This window comes from Myripristis murdjan, chromosome 9 (genome assembly GCF_902150065.1).
Source record: "Myripristis murdjan chromosome 9, fMyrMur1.1, whole genome shotgun sequence".
Taxonomy (NCBI): Eukaryota; Metazoa; Chordata; class Actinopteri; order Holocentriformes; family Holocentridae; genus Myripristis; species Myripristis murdjan.
The window spans coordinates 16247325-16261957 of NC_043988.1; the positions used below are offsets into that span (position 1 = coordinate 16247325).

The window sequence follows — 14633 nt, forward strand, 5'->3', positions numbered from 1 at the left end:
CTCTGTAGGCGGCCTGTGCTTATCTCCGAACCCCCCGGGCCCTTGCTATGCTCCCTATCTCTGACCGTGGAGGGTTATCTTTGAAGTGAGGACATCAATCTGTACGACACGGATGCACATAGTAATTAGCCACTTTCCTGTCTACTGAGGGGGATCTTCAGCTGCTACAAAAACAATCAAGCAAACAAGCTCCCACTTGTGTGCTGAAGTGTATAAAGGGTCTGACTATTGGCTATTTGCATTTCTCTTCCATGCGTACTCTTTCACACTGAAATGTAAGGGTCTTGTACAGCACCACCTGTTTATTCCTATGTGTTGAGCTCATGCTGAATTGATGGAGGTGATACTGCCTTACAGTACATCTTACAGTTAATATATTATCAGAGGAAGAGTGTGTGGCATGAGGTAGGAAGAGAATACGTCATGAGAAAGCTACAGTTCCTGGAAAGAACAACTCTCTCCAATGCCTATATTTGTCATCAGCATTACTTCCAAATATTTACATTGACTCTATGCCATGTTTGTTGAGACAAAAATGTGTGAGAAAGCACCGAATCTTACCAGAGGGCTGCCATCAGTCCAGCGGAAGTCGCTGTCATACATCTTATCATTCAGGCCAATCCACTGGTAGTCCTGTCCAAGACCTGCGATACAGAGCAGAGTGAAACACGTCAGGTTGACCTTTTCCCTGTTTCCCTTATTAGGACTTTTCAGAAAGAGTGAGCAGAAGAAAAGAGAAATTTTTCTATGCCTGAATCATTTTTCCTGTGCTTAGTACATGTGCACCCTTTGTTGAGAATTTTTTCTGGATTAGAGATTGCTTTAAAAAGAATCTCCTGAAATCTTGTATGTACTCTCAAAAGTAGGTCTTAAGGATGCTTTCAGTAATGAGGGTTAGCTAGCAACAACTGTGGCTTTGTTGATGACCTTGATGAACTTACGATTGACAAACTGTTGCTCCTCATGGGAGACGATGCTGGTGAGATGAGCCCCATGCATGCGACACTCCCTCTCTGCTGTGTCCCAGTTTCTCCTGCTGGGGAAATACTTGTAGCAGTGGCCCTGGAACTTATGCCAGCCATAGTCACATGTCTCTGTATCTGATATGGGAAAGAGAAAGAGAGAGTAAGACACAGACAATCTGACGGACGGACAGACAATGTACAGATCAATTGCTTTAAGGCTTGCGTGGTGAGGAAGGACTACAAGGCCATGTACATGCTAAGCCAGGTAATATGAAATAATATTTTTCTTAGTTTTAGCCTTCTGTTCACACAAAGCTGGCGTTTTCCACCCACAAAAGCAGATTTTTTCAGAAATGGTCTCCATGGTGTGTAAACCTGAAAACACCAGCTTGGCGTGTCTATGTGGATAGGGAAACTGGAGCTTTCTGAAAATAGGAAACTGACAACACAATCAAATACACACCACCCAAAAACCACTGAATACTGCATTCTAAAAGTTTTATTCAGCATTTACTACGACAGGCTACATCTAGCTTTGCTTACTTCCACCGATGGAAGAAGCTGCTGCTTTCACTGACCTTTCATGTCTGACCTCAGAAAATCTGTCTTATTCGAACCTGTGATATCAAGTGCTTCACGGAGTAAACTGAGGAGAAATTAATGCTCTCATGAAGAAACTGCCATGAATTTTCCTCTACAGGGTATACCAAGGAAGACAGCATCTGTTTACATGAGTTGTCAACATAAATGGCATGTTGTCAAAATTTTATGTATGATAATACGATTTTCTGATAATGCCTGCTATTTTCTTGTTGCACCCATAATTATCAAGATGAAAAAAAAAACAAAAAACAAAAAAAACATTCTTTTAAGTAATGGTCAGTAAGGGTTGAATAAATTTGGCAGATGTACTTAATTGTGAAACTGAAATATTTGCCAAAAGCATATTCAAGTTTTTAGTTAGGGTTTAGCAATAAACTGATGGTGCTGAGCAAAGAAAGAGAGGAAGAGAAAGTGTGAAAACACCTGTGGATGGAAGAGCAAAACAGTGGTTTTGGATTTGCCCAGCTTTGTGTGGACATGGCCTAAATAAAAGGGTTGCAGACCCTTCACACGTAGTATTTGTTAGTCACACCCATTCAACCATTTGTCTCAATACCTAAACATTCATGGCTTTATCTAATCTATCCAACACCTGGATATACTGATCCTTCAGGCCCAATGCTATCTCTGAATGGCTCTATTGTTCCTAATCAAGATGAAAGAAGAAGACTGTCTGATGAATTAGTTCTTACTTCAAAGCAAACCCTATAAGACAGTAAATAACAGAGAAATTAAGTGGCAACTATTACTCAAAGTGAAAAACTCCAGTTCTGAAGGAGAGGTTCTCATTAATGCCAGTCCAACTGTGAGGTTTGACAGATGATGGATTTCATGTGTTTGAGCTAAGTAAGGAGTTTCCAGATACAGTTGTGTACATTTTACATCACTTGGTCAAGACATGAAGAATTCACCATGCACAATTTGATAACACCCATATAACACCCTTATCAAAGTGTGTATCTGTATGTTTTTGTGTGTTTGCACCCAAACATATACTACGACATGTCTATTTACTTTTGTCCCTCACTCTTCTCAATCCGCCGATGAGATGCAAACAGACTAAACAGAGGCCAACATCTTTTCCCTGAGTGCTCTCCCTTAAGTTAGTCTTTCTCCTTCTCTACTGGCAAGACTTTCTAAGACAGCAGCTGGGTCTGAATACACAATTTGGGGTGTGATTCACTGATGAAGGATCACAACATTTAGGGTGTGGACACAAGTCAGGAGAAATCAGCCAAGGCAGACCATTCCCTGGTTTCAACACACTAGGGATGAAAAATGCTATGGGAACTTCGGCATGAAATCACCCTTAGTAATTATACCCATCATTTTTAATAAATATCTATGCAGATTTTCTTACTTTTAAAGTAAATAATAAAGAAGTACAAGGAGATTTCTTGTCCACTCTTCATGCCCTAGATCAAAATGTCAAGCCCTAACTTGAAGTATAGCACACCTGCAGCGGAACATACATCACACCTGAGCTGGCAATAATACCCAAATGTCTGGAGATCTGCAAGAAACTGTCAAACAGGACACATGGAAAATGTGTCAACTGTCTGTCTGGCTGAAACTGCTGGAAATTGATGCCCCAGGCTGCCGGTTCAGAAACCCAAGTATTAACAGCCATGACAGCCTTCAGGCAACACTAAAAAGAGACTGAAAATTGTGGTTGTCATGATGAGATGAAGATGGTGTTTATGACTCAGCTAATAGCTGGGAGAGAGTTAGGACTGTAAGACAATACTCTGCTGTGTGGTGGGAGATGAGCAGCTACCCAACCAGACTAAACTGTATTTCTGTGGTGTATCTTCTAATATTGGAATGACTCATAGTCTATGTTTTTTTCTGTTAATTTCCTAGGGGCTTTGGTTAGTGATTACATTATGAAAGGCTAAATACATTACTTTCTGATCTATGAATTTTTTTGAGTAACACCAATGTTCTCTCTGCTCTGATCTACTCTGAAATTTAGTCAAATGCCATAGTGTCTCTGTAATGAAAGTGTTGTGCATAAAAGTGAGTTTGTTTATTTTAATATGTCAAGTGAAATTAATTGAGCTAAGTCTAGACAGGCTAAAATAATTGTTACAACCAGTTTACTGTCAACTAACTGTTGACTGTAACTCATCTGAAGCTTAAAACACAATTATTAATATGGAGATAACAACTGCAAACACTTTAAGTGATTCATCCCATCACAGACTTACCCTGTTCACAATACAAGCCAGAGTAGCTAGGGAGGCACACACATGTGAAGGAAGCCAGCCCATCGACACATGTACCTCCATTGCGGCAGGGGTTCGAGTGGCACTCATCAACATCTGGACAAGAAACACACACAATGAATAATGAATACAAACACAAAAACTAACAAGGAAAAAAATGTTGGGTCCTCTGATTTCATGATGTTGGCCAATCTGAAAAACAGTAATATAATGTTCTCTAAGACCTCCAAAACTGACTCTCAGAAAGTAAACACAAGGCTTTGACATATAAAGAGAGAAATTCCTGATATACCTGTTTCACAGCGAACTCCACTGTAACCAGGGGCACAGCTACATGAATAGAAGCTGCCACTCTTGTAGCAAGATCCTCCATTCAGACAGACATTCTCTGCACATGAGTGAATGCCTATTGAGAGATAATAAATGGAGTATAAAAATCATATCATATCATAATACATTTAACAAATGATTCAGAGCAAGAACTTTCTGCTACATACCAATGGAGAGATACATACCTGGAATTTCAACAGTCTCGCCAACAATACTGTGCCTCTCATCGAGTCCTGTCTCATCTAGGATGCTTGTTTCTTCTCCTCTAACTGGTGGTTCTCCTTCAATAAGTGTTGGAAGTGTTGCTATGTCATTTCCCCCTTTCTCATCTTCCTCAGGAGAAGATGATGCAGTGGCAGGGACTGGTGTAACTGACACTGGCTGGCTTTTTGTCTCATCTGTTGGTACTTGTGTAAACTCCGACTTTTCCAAGGTTGGTCTTTCAGTAACAGAACTGACAACTTGTTCAGTTTCACTCACCACTTCCTGTTGTTCAGAGGTGTTATCAACACTAACAGACTCCACCTCTGTATCTGGAGACTCAAATGGTGGAGAAGTTGCGGTAGCATCAACCTTGAATACAGTTTGGATTTCATCCGGGGAAAGGGAGTGTTCCGCCACAATGTCAGTCTTTGGCTTCTTGGTAGCCATCACCTCCCTAGAGGCACTTGTAGAACTGTAGACCTCAGTTTCAGCCACAGTAGTGAGGACAGAGGGTGTGTAAGTGGTGGCAGTTATGAGCTCAGGGATGATCTCAACCGTGCCACTCTCTATGCTCACAGTGGTTACTATGGTCCCCTTTTCCTCTGAGCTGCTGCTCTCAGTGCCACTCTCAATGCTGGCAGATGACTTAGTTGTGTTTTCCTCTGAGCTACTTTCAGTGCTCCTCTCTAGATTAACAGACTGACTCTCAGCTGTTTGAGAGACAGTAGAGGGTGGGATAATGGATTCTTCTTCTTTAGGTTTTGTGGTTGTTTCATTGTATATTGGAAGTGACTCAACCAAAGAAGTGTCTGGTGTTCCATAATCTACTGAGGTGTCATCATAATCTTCCTCAACAGGACTGAACATAGAAGACAATGACTCATCATCCGGAGATGGAGATACTTGAACATGTCCATGTAGAGATGGTTCACTGTCTGTATAATCTGAAACCTGTTCTATTGTGGGTTCAATTGTCCCATCATCCTTTGGTTTGAAAACAGCTGCAGTCCCAGGTATAACAGCAGTGGTGGTGGTTGGTTCTGCACTGAAGCTTGTCAAAACACCTGGGAGTATGGGACTGGTTGTGACCACTGACATATCTTCGGAAGAAAGATCAGTGTGGGGGCGGTGTGTTAATGTGATCTCAGACCTTGCTTGTTCAAAGGATTCCTGGTGAGTTGTTTGGTTTGGTACAGGAGAAAATGTGACAAACTGGACTGTAACGTCAGGCTGTGATGGTGCTGCTGTTGAATGGATAGGCTGAAAGGAAATGTGTTCAATATCTTCTGATGTGGTATTGGAAGACATGATTATAGCTTGCATTGTGGTGTCCACTGCTTTAGTCCCTGAGCTTACAGATGTCTTTCCAGTGCTTGTAAGACCAGTGGACTGCTCTGCACCTGTTATGCCTGTGTCTTTTGTCACCTCACTATCAGACTCTCTTGATTCTGAATCTGATGAAGCTGGTGTCTGCAATAACTCAGTATCACTGGTCACAGCAGATGACTGTGTTGTAGATGCTTCAGTGATGAGGCTCTCAACAGTCTTGTTACCTGAGCTATCTTCATATGTAGATGTTTCAGGCTCATCTGTTTGAGTGGTTGGCATCTCTGATGATACTGGGATGATGACTTCGTCCATTTTCATTGTATTTAACGTGGATGAAATTGTTACAGTGTCTGTACTGAACATATTAGCTGTCGTATCACCTGAACCCTCTGCCACTGGTAAAAGGACAATATCACTTGTTTCTGTCAATGCAGAAGTCTCCTCACTCACTGTTGATGTATTCTCAGATGAAACTGGTGTAGTTGCAGAATCAAATACTGACGATACTGTTGGAGCTGCTGTGACTGCAGATCTTGAGCTTTCAACTGTTCCTGTTTCTTGTGATGCTGTTGTCACCACTGGTTTCTCTGTGCTAAACATAGAGGAGACTGTGGTAGCTGAAGCTGTCATCTCTTTGAACTTGTCTGTTGATGCTTTTTCAGATGCCACCATTGTAGTACTAAATACTGATGAACTGGCAGAGGTGATTATTTTGGAGTTATCTGTTGAAGTGTCTGTCTGAGGTGACATTGCAGTTGATTTCTCAATCCTGTATTTGGAAGTGGTGGTCTGCTCACTCTCTGCTGTCACCATTTTGGGTGACAATGTTGAAGTTTTTTCTGTGAATATTTTAGGAGTCTTATCACTTGAGGCCTCTTGATCAGTAACATCTGAAATGGAAACAACTGAAGGTTTTTCAGTACTATACGGCGAAGACACAGTAGTGGTTTCCTCCTCAGGTTTTGTGGTTTTGTCAATGGGTAGATTTGTAGGTGTTGACTCAACCACAGCAGGCTCTCTGCCATTGTAACCAGTTGTGTCTCCAGCAACAGGGAAAGTGGATATTGCAGTTGATAATATTACACTGACAGTTTCTTGGTCTTCACTCTCTCTGTCTGCACTGCCTTCAGTATCAGTCGAAACTTCTTGGGTTACATGTGCCTGGCTAGATTCTTCAACTTTCAAATCTTCTTGTGATGTGGATATAGCTCCTGTATCTCCAGTGACGGAGGGTATAGCTTTCTGACTTGACTCCTCACTAGGCAACATGGAACTGGTTGTGGCTAACACAGTTTCTTCAGAGGAGATATCGATGTGGGGATGATGAGTAAACATGATCTCAGATCTGGCCTGCTGGAAAGACTCAGTTGCTGTTGCATCTAGCTCTGAGACAATAGTGGTGTCAAACTGAACTATCACATCTGGCTTTGAAGATGGAGCAGCAGTTGTGGAGTAAACTGAAGGACCTTGCTGAGAAGGTGCTATTTCTGTTTCATCTGTGCTATGCACAGATGAAGGTGTGGTTGTGGAAATGGATCCTTTAGTTGGCATATGGAGGATGTGGTCTCTTGTGCTCTCTTCATGTCTTGGAGTCAGTGTTGACACTTCACCAGAATAGGGTGAAAATGTTTCTGAAAATGATGATTTATCCACTCCCATGGTTGCATAACTCTTTGTGGTTTCATCCTCTTGAGTCATTGTGGTATATCGCTCTGTGCTGTACAGAGCAGGTATTACAGTGACTACAGTCTTTGCCCTCTCAGATGTTATGGTCTTTGGAGATACTGTTGAGGCTTCAGTCCTCTCACTAGTTAAGATCTCATCTCCAGAGCTCTCCACATATGTGGACGCACTAGACACTGACAATTTCTCAGTACTATAGGGAGAAGATATGATTGTTGTGAATACCGGCTGATCAGTTTTCATTGTGCTGTGCATTATAGCAGCTGTCACTGTCACAGGTTCTTTGGCAGATGTATAAGAGGTTTGATCACGTGAGCTATCCTCCTCTGTAACATCAGAAGTGTGTGTGACATTTGGCTTTTTTGTGCTATAAAGACTGGAGGCAACACTTGGTACCGCCATCTCAGTCTCCCCTGTGCCAGGTTCAGGTAAAGCAACAGCATCACCAGGAGTTTGGATACTTACTTTGTCAGAAACATCAGTGACACCAGTTGGTTTCTCAGTGCTGTACAGAGAGGAGGAAGTATGTGTTGTTAACTTTACATCATCTCCCACAGCAGTTCCAGGTGAGGTTGTTGAGATTTTTATTTGTTCTGCCATAACTGTTGTAACTATGTCAGCAGTTGGTTTCTCAGTGCTGAACAGTGAAGAGGCTGTAGATGTCACAGGTTTCTCAGATGCTGTTGTTTCTGTTCCATGTAACACTGTTAACCCAATGTGTCCTGCCTTCTCAGTGCTAAACATGGAAGGTACTGTAGATGTTTGTGTCACTTCTTTAGTTGTGAATGAAGATGAAACAGGCTCTTTGGTGGGCGTATCAGAGATTTGGTCTGTTTGGTCTTCATTAGCACTATCTGTCTCTGGCACAAGCAGATAAGTGGTGGATTTCTTGCTATCCACAGAGGATACTGAACTTGTGTCTGTGGTAGGGAATGTTTCACCATCCACGGTTGATGTTTCCACTGAAGACCCTTCAGCAGTATCATCAAGACCTGATGGTTCACCATCAGGTCTGGTTGGTTTCACCATGCCAGGTTGAGTGATTGTGACTGATTGTGGGCCAGTTTGTGTGGAAATCATTGTGCTTACTGATGCCTCATCTGTTGCCGCACTTGTTGGTATGATGTCAGTAGATAATGATGATTTTTCTTTCTCATTTGTGCTGACTATATACTCCTGTATATAGTCTGTATAATCAGAAGATGTTGATTCTAATGATGAATCAGTGGCTGATGGTGTAAATGAAGTTGGTGGCACAGGAGTGAAGAAGGAGGCACTATAAATGCCAGAACCCTCTGGGTCTTCTGTTATCTCAAATTTTGGCGTCATCGTAACTGCTGTGACACCTCCTGCTTCCTCTGTCTGAATGGTCGGATAAAATGGAGAGGATGGAACACTGGAAATAGTATCTGCATCAATGATAACATTGTCTTTGGTAATAAGCTCAGGACTGGAGCTGCCCTTCTGCAAAGTGTCTGTGACTGAAGAGAACAGTTCATCCTCATCCTTTGCATCCTCTGTGAATATGATGGTTGAGCTGGTTGATGGTTTTGTCCCGTGCAGCACCATAGTCGGAGTTTGTTCAGTTAGGTCAGTCTTGGAATCACTTATAGTTGGGTTAATGATCATAACCTGTTGGTCTGTTACACCATGATAAATAATAGAGGGAATAGGAGTGGACATGGATGTGAAACCATCTGGTGTGTGGTCACTGCTGGAGCTTACTGTAGACACATCACTTGCAGTGTGATCACTGACTGAACTCAGAACTGTATAGGGTAATGTAGTTGTATGTGATGATTGTGTTGTGTGCTCAGCTACAGTCATTTCATCTTCTGTGCTGCTAGAAATAGGAGGCTGTGTTACTTCAACGGAAAGGGGAATTTCTGTATCTGGGATAATATGACCTTCCTGTGAGGCAGGTGGCTCATCAGAGCTTGGTGTGACAGAAACAAAAGATTCAGTTTCACCTGTTGCCTCACCAAATGTGACACTGTGCATCTCTGAAGGCTTTGAGGTGAACATCTCTGGTGTTTGGTCAGTTGAACTCTCCTCCTCTTTGAAAGTAATGGCTAGGCGTACTGTAGATTTATCAGTTGAAGACAGAGATGTGTAATTTGAGTGACTAGAGGTGACAGAATGTGCTGTTGTTATTAAATGCACAGGTGCTGGTTTCTCAGTGCTGTAGAGAGAAGACACAGCAGATTTTGAAATATCTGTTCCAGTCTCTTGTGTCATTTTTGGTTTCTCTGTGCTGAACAGTGAAGAGGCTGAAATAAAATCACTCTTTGAAATATCAGCTGTTGCAGTTGCAGCTGACATTGTTGTTGGTTTCTCTGTGCTATGGAGAGAGGAAGCCACACTGGCAGCAGTTTTCTCTGTTTCATATGAAATTGTTGTCATTACCGGTTTCTCTGTAGTGAACATGGAAGATGGCGTAACAGCATCTTTTATGGACATGTTGGCAGTTTGGTCACTGGACTGCTCCTCAGTGAAAATGACAGCACTGGATGGCAAGGTGACTTGTTTTGTAGCTGCTACAGTGGTAGACTTCATGGGAATGGTCCTGACTGGGGTAACAGAAACATCAGAAATTTCATCACCGGAATATTCATCCTCAACTGTGGAGTCCCCTGTGATGTCTCCACTTCCTTGCTCAGTGTAGGGGGCTGTAGAGATTTCAGTGCTTGCTAGGTGTAGAGTCTGGGTTGATGACACATATACCTTGGCGAGTTGCATGCTGGATTGAGTAAAAGGTTCAACACTTGACAGTTCAGATGTGCTGTCAGAGTCATCTATCTCAGTCTCATCTGTGGCCACAGTAAATCTATCCTGGGGTTTTGTAGTAGCCTTAACTGGAATCTCTTCACCTGACCCATCAGGCATTGTCTCCTGGTCATCCTCTACAGGCGAACTACCAGAATTCTCCATGTCAATGTAAGTGGATGTTTCCTTTGTGGCGAGAAGATTTACTTGTTCATGAGGAGATACACTAGGCATTTCGATGGGTTGAGAGGTTGCAAGTCCATACGGACCTCTTGTGATGGTTGAAATTTCCTTAGTGACTGCAACATTCTCATCACCTGAGCTCTCTTCATCAGTAAGTCTGGATGTTATTATTGGTGTTAGTGTGGTTGATGTTATGGTTGTGTGTCCCACTGGGGGCTGTTCAGCTGCTGTAGGTGTTTCTAAAGGAACTTCATCCAGAGATGGAATGACAGATGACACTGCTGTTGGTTGAGGAGTAAAAACAGAAATGTCCTCAATTTGCTCAGTAATAAAGGTGACTGAGGGCTTTTCTCTCTCAGTTGTGGAAGAACTTTCTTGTTCATCAGCTGGAATTGCTTGTGGCTTATCAGTAATGGATGAATAGGCTGTGGGAGAAAGATCACTTGTCTGATCACCTGAGATCTCATCTTCTCTTGATGTTGGTACATAAGGTGCACTGGGAGTGACTGGTAATAATAAGGTGCTTGAAGTGAAAGTAGATGATTGTTCAGAGAGTGATGACAAAATTGACTGTGCTGTCACATCACTTTCTGTTGATTCAGATGACGTTGCTGAAGGTCTCTCAGTGCTGTGCAGAGAAGTTATGCCTGTGACAGAAGAGGTCTGGGTCAGCAGTTCAGAGGTTTGTTCTTCTGAACCATCTCCATCTATAGGGGTAAGGGCAGAACTGTCCTCAATTTTTTCAGTTAATGAGGTGAATGACGGCTTTTCTGTCTGACCTGTGACAGTGAATTTTACTTCATCTGCTGGTATTGCTGTTGGCTTCTCAGTGCTGAACAAAGACGAAGCTGTAGGACCAGCAGTCATTTTAGTTGACAAATCAGTTGTTTGATCACCTGAGAACTCATCATAGGTAGATGTTAGTACAGAACTGACTGGTGCTTCTGTTTCTGGTTTCTCAGTGCTGAACATAGAAGAGGCTTTCATAGTTAAAGTTTCCTTTGTGAACACATCAGATGTTTGTTCATCCGAGCTCTCTTCGACTGTTGTTGGGAGAGAAGAAATCGTCTCTGGTGTAGATGATGTCATATCTGTCTGAGCTGTGGCAACACTCTCTTGTGTTTCAGGTGACAATGCTTTTGGTTTCTCAGTACTGAACACGGATGATGCTGCAGTAACTGCTGCTGTTGAAACATCAATTGCTTCAGTTTTGTGTATTCCTGTCACTGCTGGTGTATTCGTGCCAGACACTGAAGACTCTGTGGTTGCTACAGTCAGGGACTCTCTAGTGAAATCCAAAGTATGGTCACCTGAACTCTCAACATCTGTGGTGAAAAGTGATGTTCCAGGTTGTATGGCTGTGGTGCTCAGTGGAGGCTTGGATTCCACCAATGATGGGTCTTTGCTAGTATCATAGTCCATCTCTTCAATTTGTTCTATCGTGGATATGAATGAGCTTGAAGTTGGGGAGGTAGTTACCAAGTGGCTCTCTGTAATATGTGAGATTGAAGAAATTGATGACTCTTCTGAGAATAATGACACAATTGACTGTGTCACATCACTTTCTGTTGTTTCAGGTGACATTGCTTTAGGCCCCTCAGTGCTGTGCAGAGAAGTTATGCCTGTGACAGCAGAGGTCTGAGTCAGCAGTTCAGAGGTTTGGTCTCCTGAACCATCTCCATCTATAGGAGTAAGGACAGAACTGTCCTCAATTTTTTCAGTTAATGAGGTGAATGAGGGCTTTTCTGTCTGACCTGTGACAGTGAATTTTACTTCATCTGCTGGTATTGCTGTTGGCTTCTCAGTGCTGAACAAAGATGAAGCTGTAGGACCAGCAGTCATTTTAGTTGACAAATCAGTTGTTTGATCACCTGAGAACTCATCATCGGTAGATGTTAGTACAGAACTGACTGGGAAGAAGGATGTGCTTGGCCGAACTGCTGTTTTCTCCGAGCTGTATGAAGTAAAAGCAGTTGTTGCAACAGCTGGTGCTTCTGTTTCTGGTGTCTCAGTGCTGAACAAAGAAGAGGCTGTGACAGTTAAAGTTTCCTTTGTGAACACATCAGATGTTTGTTCATCCGAGCTCTCTTCGACTGTTGTTGGGAGAGAAGAAATCGTCTCTGGTGTAGATGATGCCATATCTATCTGAGCTGTGGCAACACTCTCTTGTGCTTCAGGTGACAATGCTGTTGGTTTCTCAGTACTGAAGAGGGAGGATGCTGCAGTAACTGCTGCTGTTGAAACATCAGTTGCTTCAGTTGTGTGTATTCCTGTCACTGCTGGTGTCTTTGTGCCAGACAGTGAAGACTCTGTGGTTGCTACAGTCAGGGACTCTCTAGTGAAATCCAAAGTATGGTCACCTGAACTCTCAAAATCTGTGATGAAAAGTGATGTTCCAGGTTGTATGGCTGTGGTGCTCAGTGGAGGCTTGGATTCCACCAGTGATGGGTCTTTGCTAGTATCATAGTCCATCTCTTCAATATGCTCTATCGTGGATATGAATGAGCTTGAAGTTGGGGAGGTAGTTACCGAGCTGCTCTCTGCAATATCTGAGATTGAAGAAACTGATGACTCTTCTGACACTGATGACGCAATTGACTGTGCTGTCAAATCACTTTCTGTTGTTTCAGGTGACATTGCTGTAGGCCCCTCAGTGCTGTGCAGAGAAGTTATGCCTGTGACAGAAGAGGTCTGGGTCAGCAGTTCAGAGGTTTGTTCTTCTGAACCATGTCCATCTATAGGAGTAAGGACAGAACTGTCCTCAATTTTTTCAGTTACAGAGGTGAATGAGGGCTTTTCCGTCTGACCTGTGACAGTGAATTTTACTTCATCTGCTGGTATTGCTGTTGGCTTCTCAGTGCTGACCAAAGATGAAGCTGTAGGACCAGCAGTCATTTTAGTTGACAAATCAGTTGTTTGATCACCTGAGAACTCATCATCGGTAGATGTTAGTACAGAACTGACTGGGAAGAAGGATGTGCTTGGCTGAACTGCTGTTTTCTCCGAGCTGTATGAAGCAAAAGCAGTTGTTGCAACAGCTGGTGCTTCTGTTTCTGGTGTCTCGGTGCTGAACAAAGAAGAGGCTGTGACAGTTAAAGTTTCCTTTGTGAACACATCAGATGTTTGTTCATCTGAGCTCTCTTCGACTGTTGTTGGGAGAGAAGAAATCGTCTCTGGTGTAGATGATGCTATATCTATCTGAGCTGTGGCAACACTCTCTTGTGCTTCAGGTGACAATGCTGTTGGTTTCTCAGTACTGAAGAGGGAGGATGCTGCAGTAACTGCTGCTGTTGAAACATCAGTTGCTTCAGTTGTGTGTATTCCTGTCACTGCTGGTGTCTTTGTGCCAGACAGTGAAGACTCTGTGGTTGCTACAGTCAGGGACTCTCTAGTGAAATCCAAAGTATGGTCACCTGAACTCTCAAAATCTGTGATGAAAAGTGATGTTCCAGGTTGTATGGCTGTGGTGCTCAGTGGAGGCTTGGATTCCACCAGTGATGGGTCTTTGCTAGTATCATAGTCCATCTCTTCAATATGCTCTATCGTGGATATGAATGAGCTTGAAGTTGGGGAGGTAGTTACCGAGCTGCTCTCTGCAATATCTGAGATTGAAGAAACTGATGACTCTTCTGACACTGATGACGCAATTGACTGTGCTGTCAAATCACTTTCTGTTGTTTCAGGTGACATTGCTGTAGGCCCCTCAGTGCTGTGCAGAGAAGTTATGCCTGTGACAGAAGAGGTCTGGGTCAGCAGTTCAGAGGTTTGTTCTTCTGAACCATGTCCATCTATAGGAGTAAGGACAGAACTGTCCTCAATTTTTTCAGTTACAGAGGTGAATGAGGGCTTTTCTGTCTGACCTGTGACAGTGAATTTTACTTCATCTGCTGGTATTGCTGTTGGCTTCTCAGTGCTGAACAAAGATGAAGCTGTAGGACCAGCAGTCATTTTAGTTGACAAATCAGTTGTTTGATCACCTGAGAACTCATCATCGGTAGATGTTAGTACAGAACTGACTGGGAAGAAGGATGTGCTTGGCTGAACTGCTGTTTTCTCCGAGCTGTATGAAGCAAAAGCAGTTGTTGCAACAGCTGGTGCTTCTGTTTCTGGTGTCTCGGTGCTGTACAAAGAAGAGGCTGTGACAGTTAAAGTTTCCTTTGTGAACACATCAGATGTTTGTTCATCTGAGCTCTCTTCGACTGTTGTTGGGAGAGAAGAAATCGTCTCTGGTGTAGATGATGCCATATCTATCTGAGCTGTGGCAACACTCTCTTGTGCTTCAGGTGACAATGCTGTTGGTTTCTCAGTACTGAAGAGGGAGGATGCTGCAGTAACTGCTGCT

At 42.9% G+C, this 14633-nt stretch overlaps 1 protein-coding gene across 1 annotated transcript in view; it reads right to left on the reverse strand.

Moving 5' to 3' along the window:
- vcana (versican a) overlaps positions 1 to 14633 on the reverse strand; it is a 50274-nt gene that overhangs the window by 3516 nt on the left and 32125 nt on the right. Inside the window, exons 7-10 of the mRNA XM_030060854.1 lie at positions 4089 to 4202; positions 3779 to 3892; positions 942 to 1100; positions 562 to 644 (exon numbers count right to left, since the gene is read on the reverse strand). Coding sequence (XP_029916714.1) covers positions 562 to 644; positions 942 to 1100; positions 3779 to 3892; positions 4089 to 4202 — 470 coding nt within the window. The remainder of the gene's footprint in view (positions 1 to 561; positions 645 to 941; positions 1101 to 3778; positions 3893 to 4088; positions 4203 to 14633) is intronic.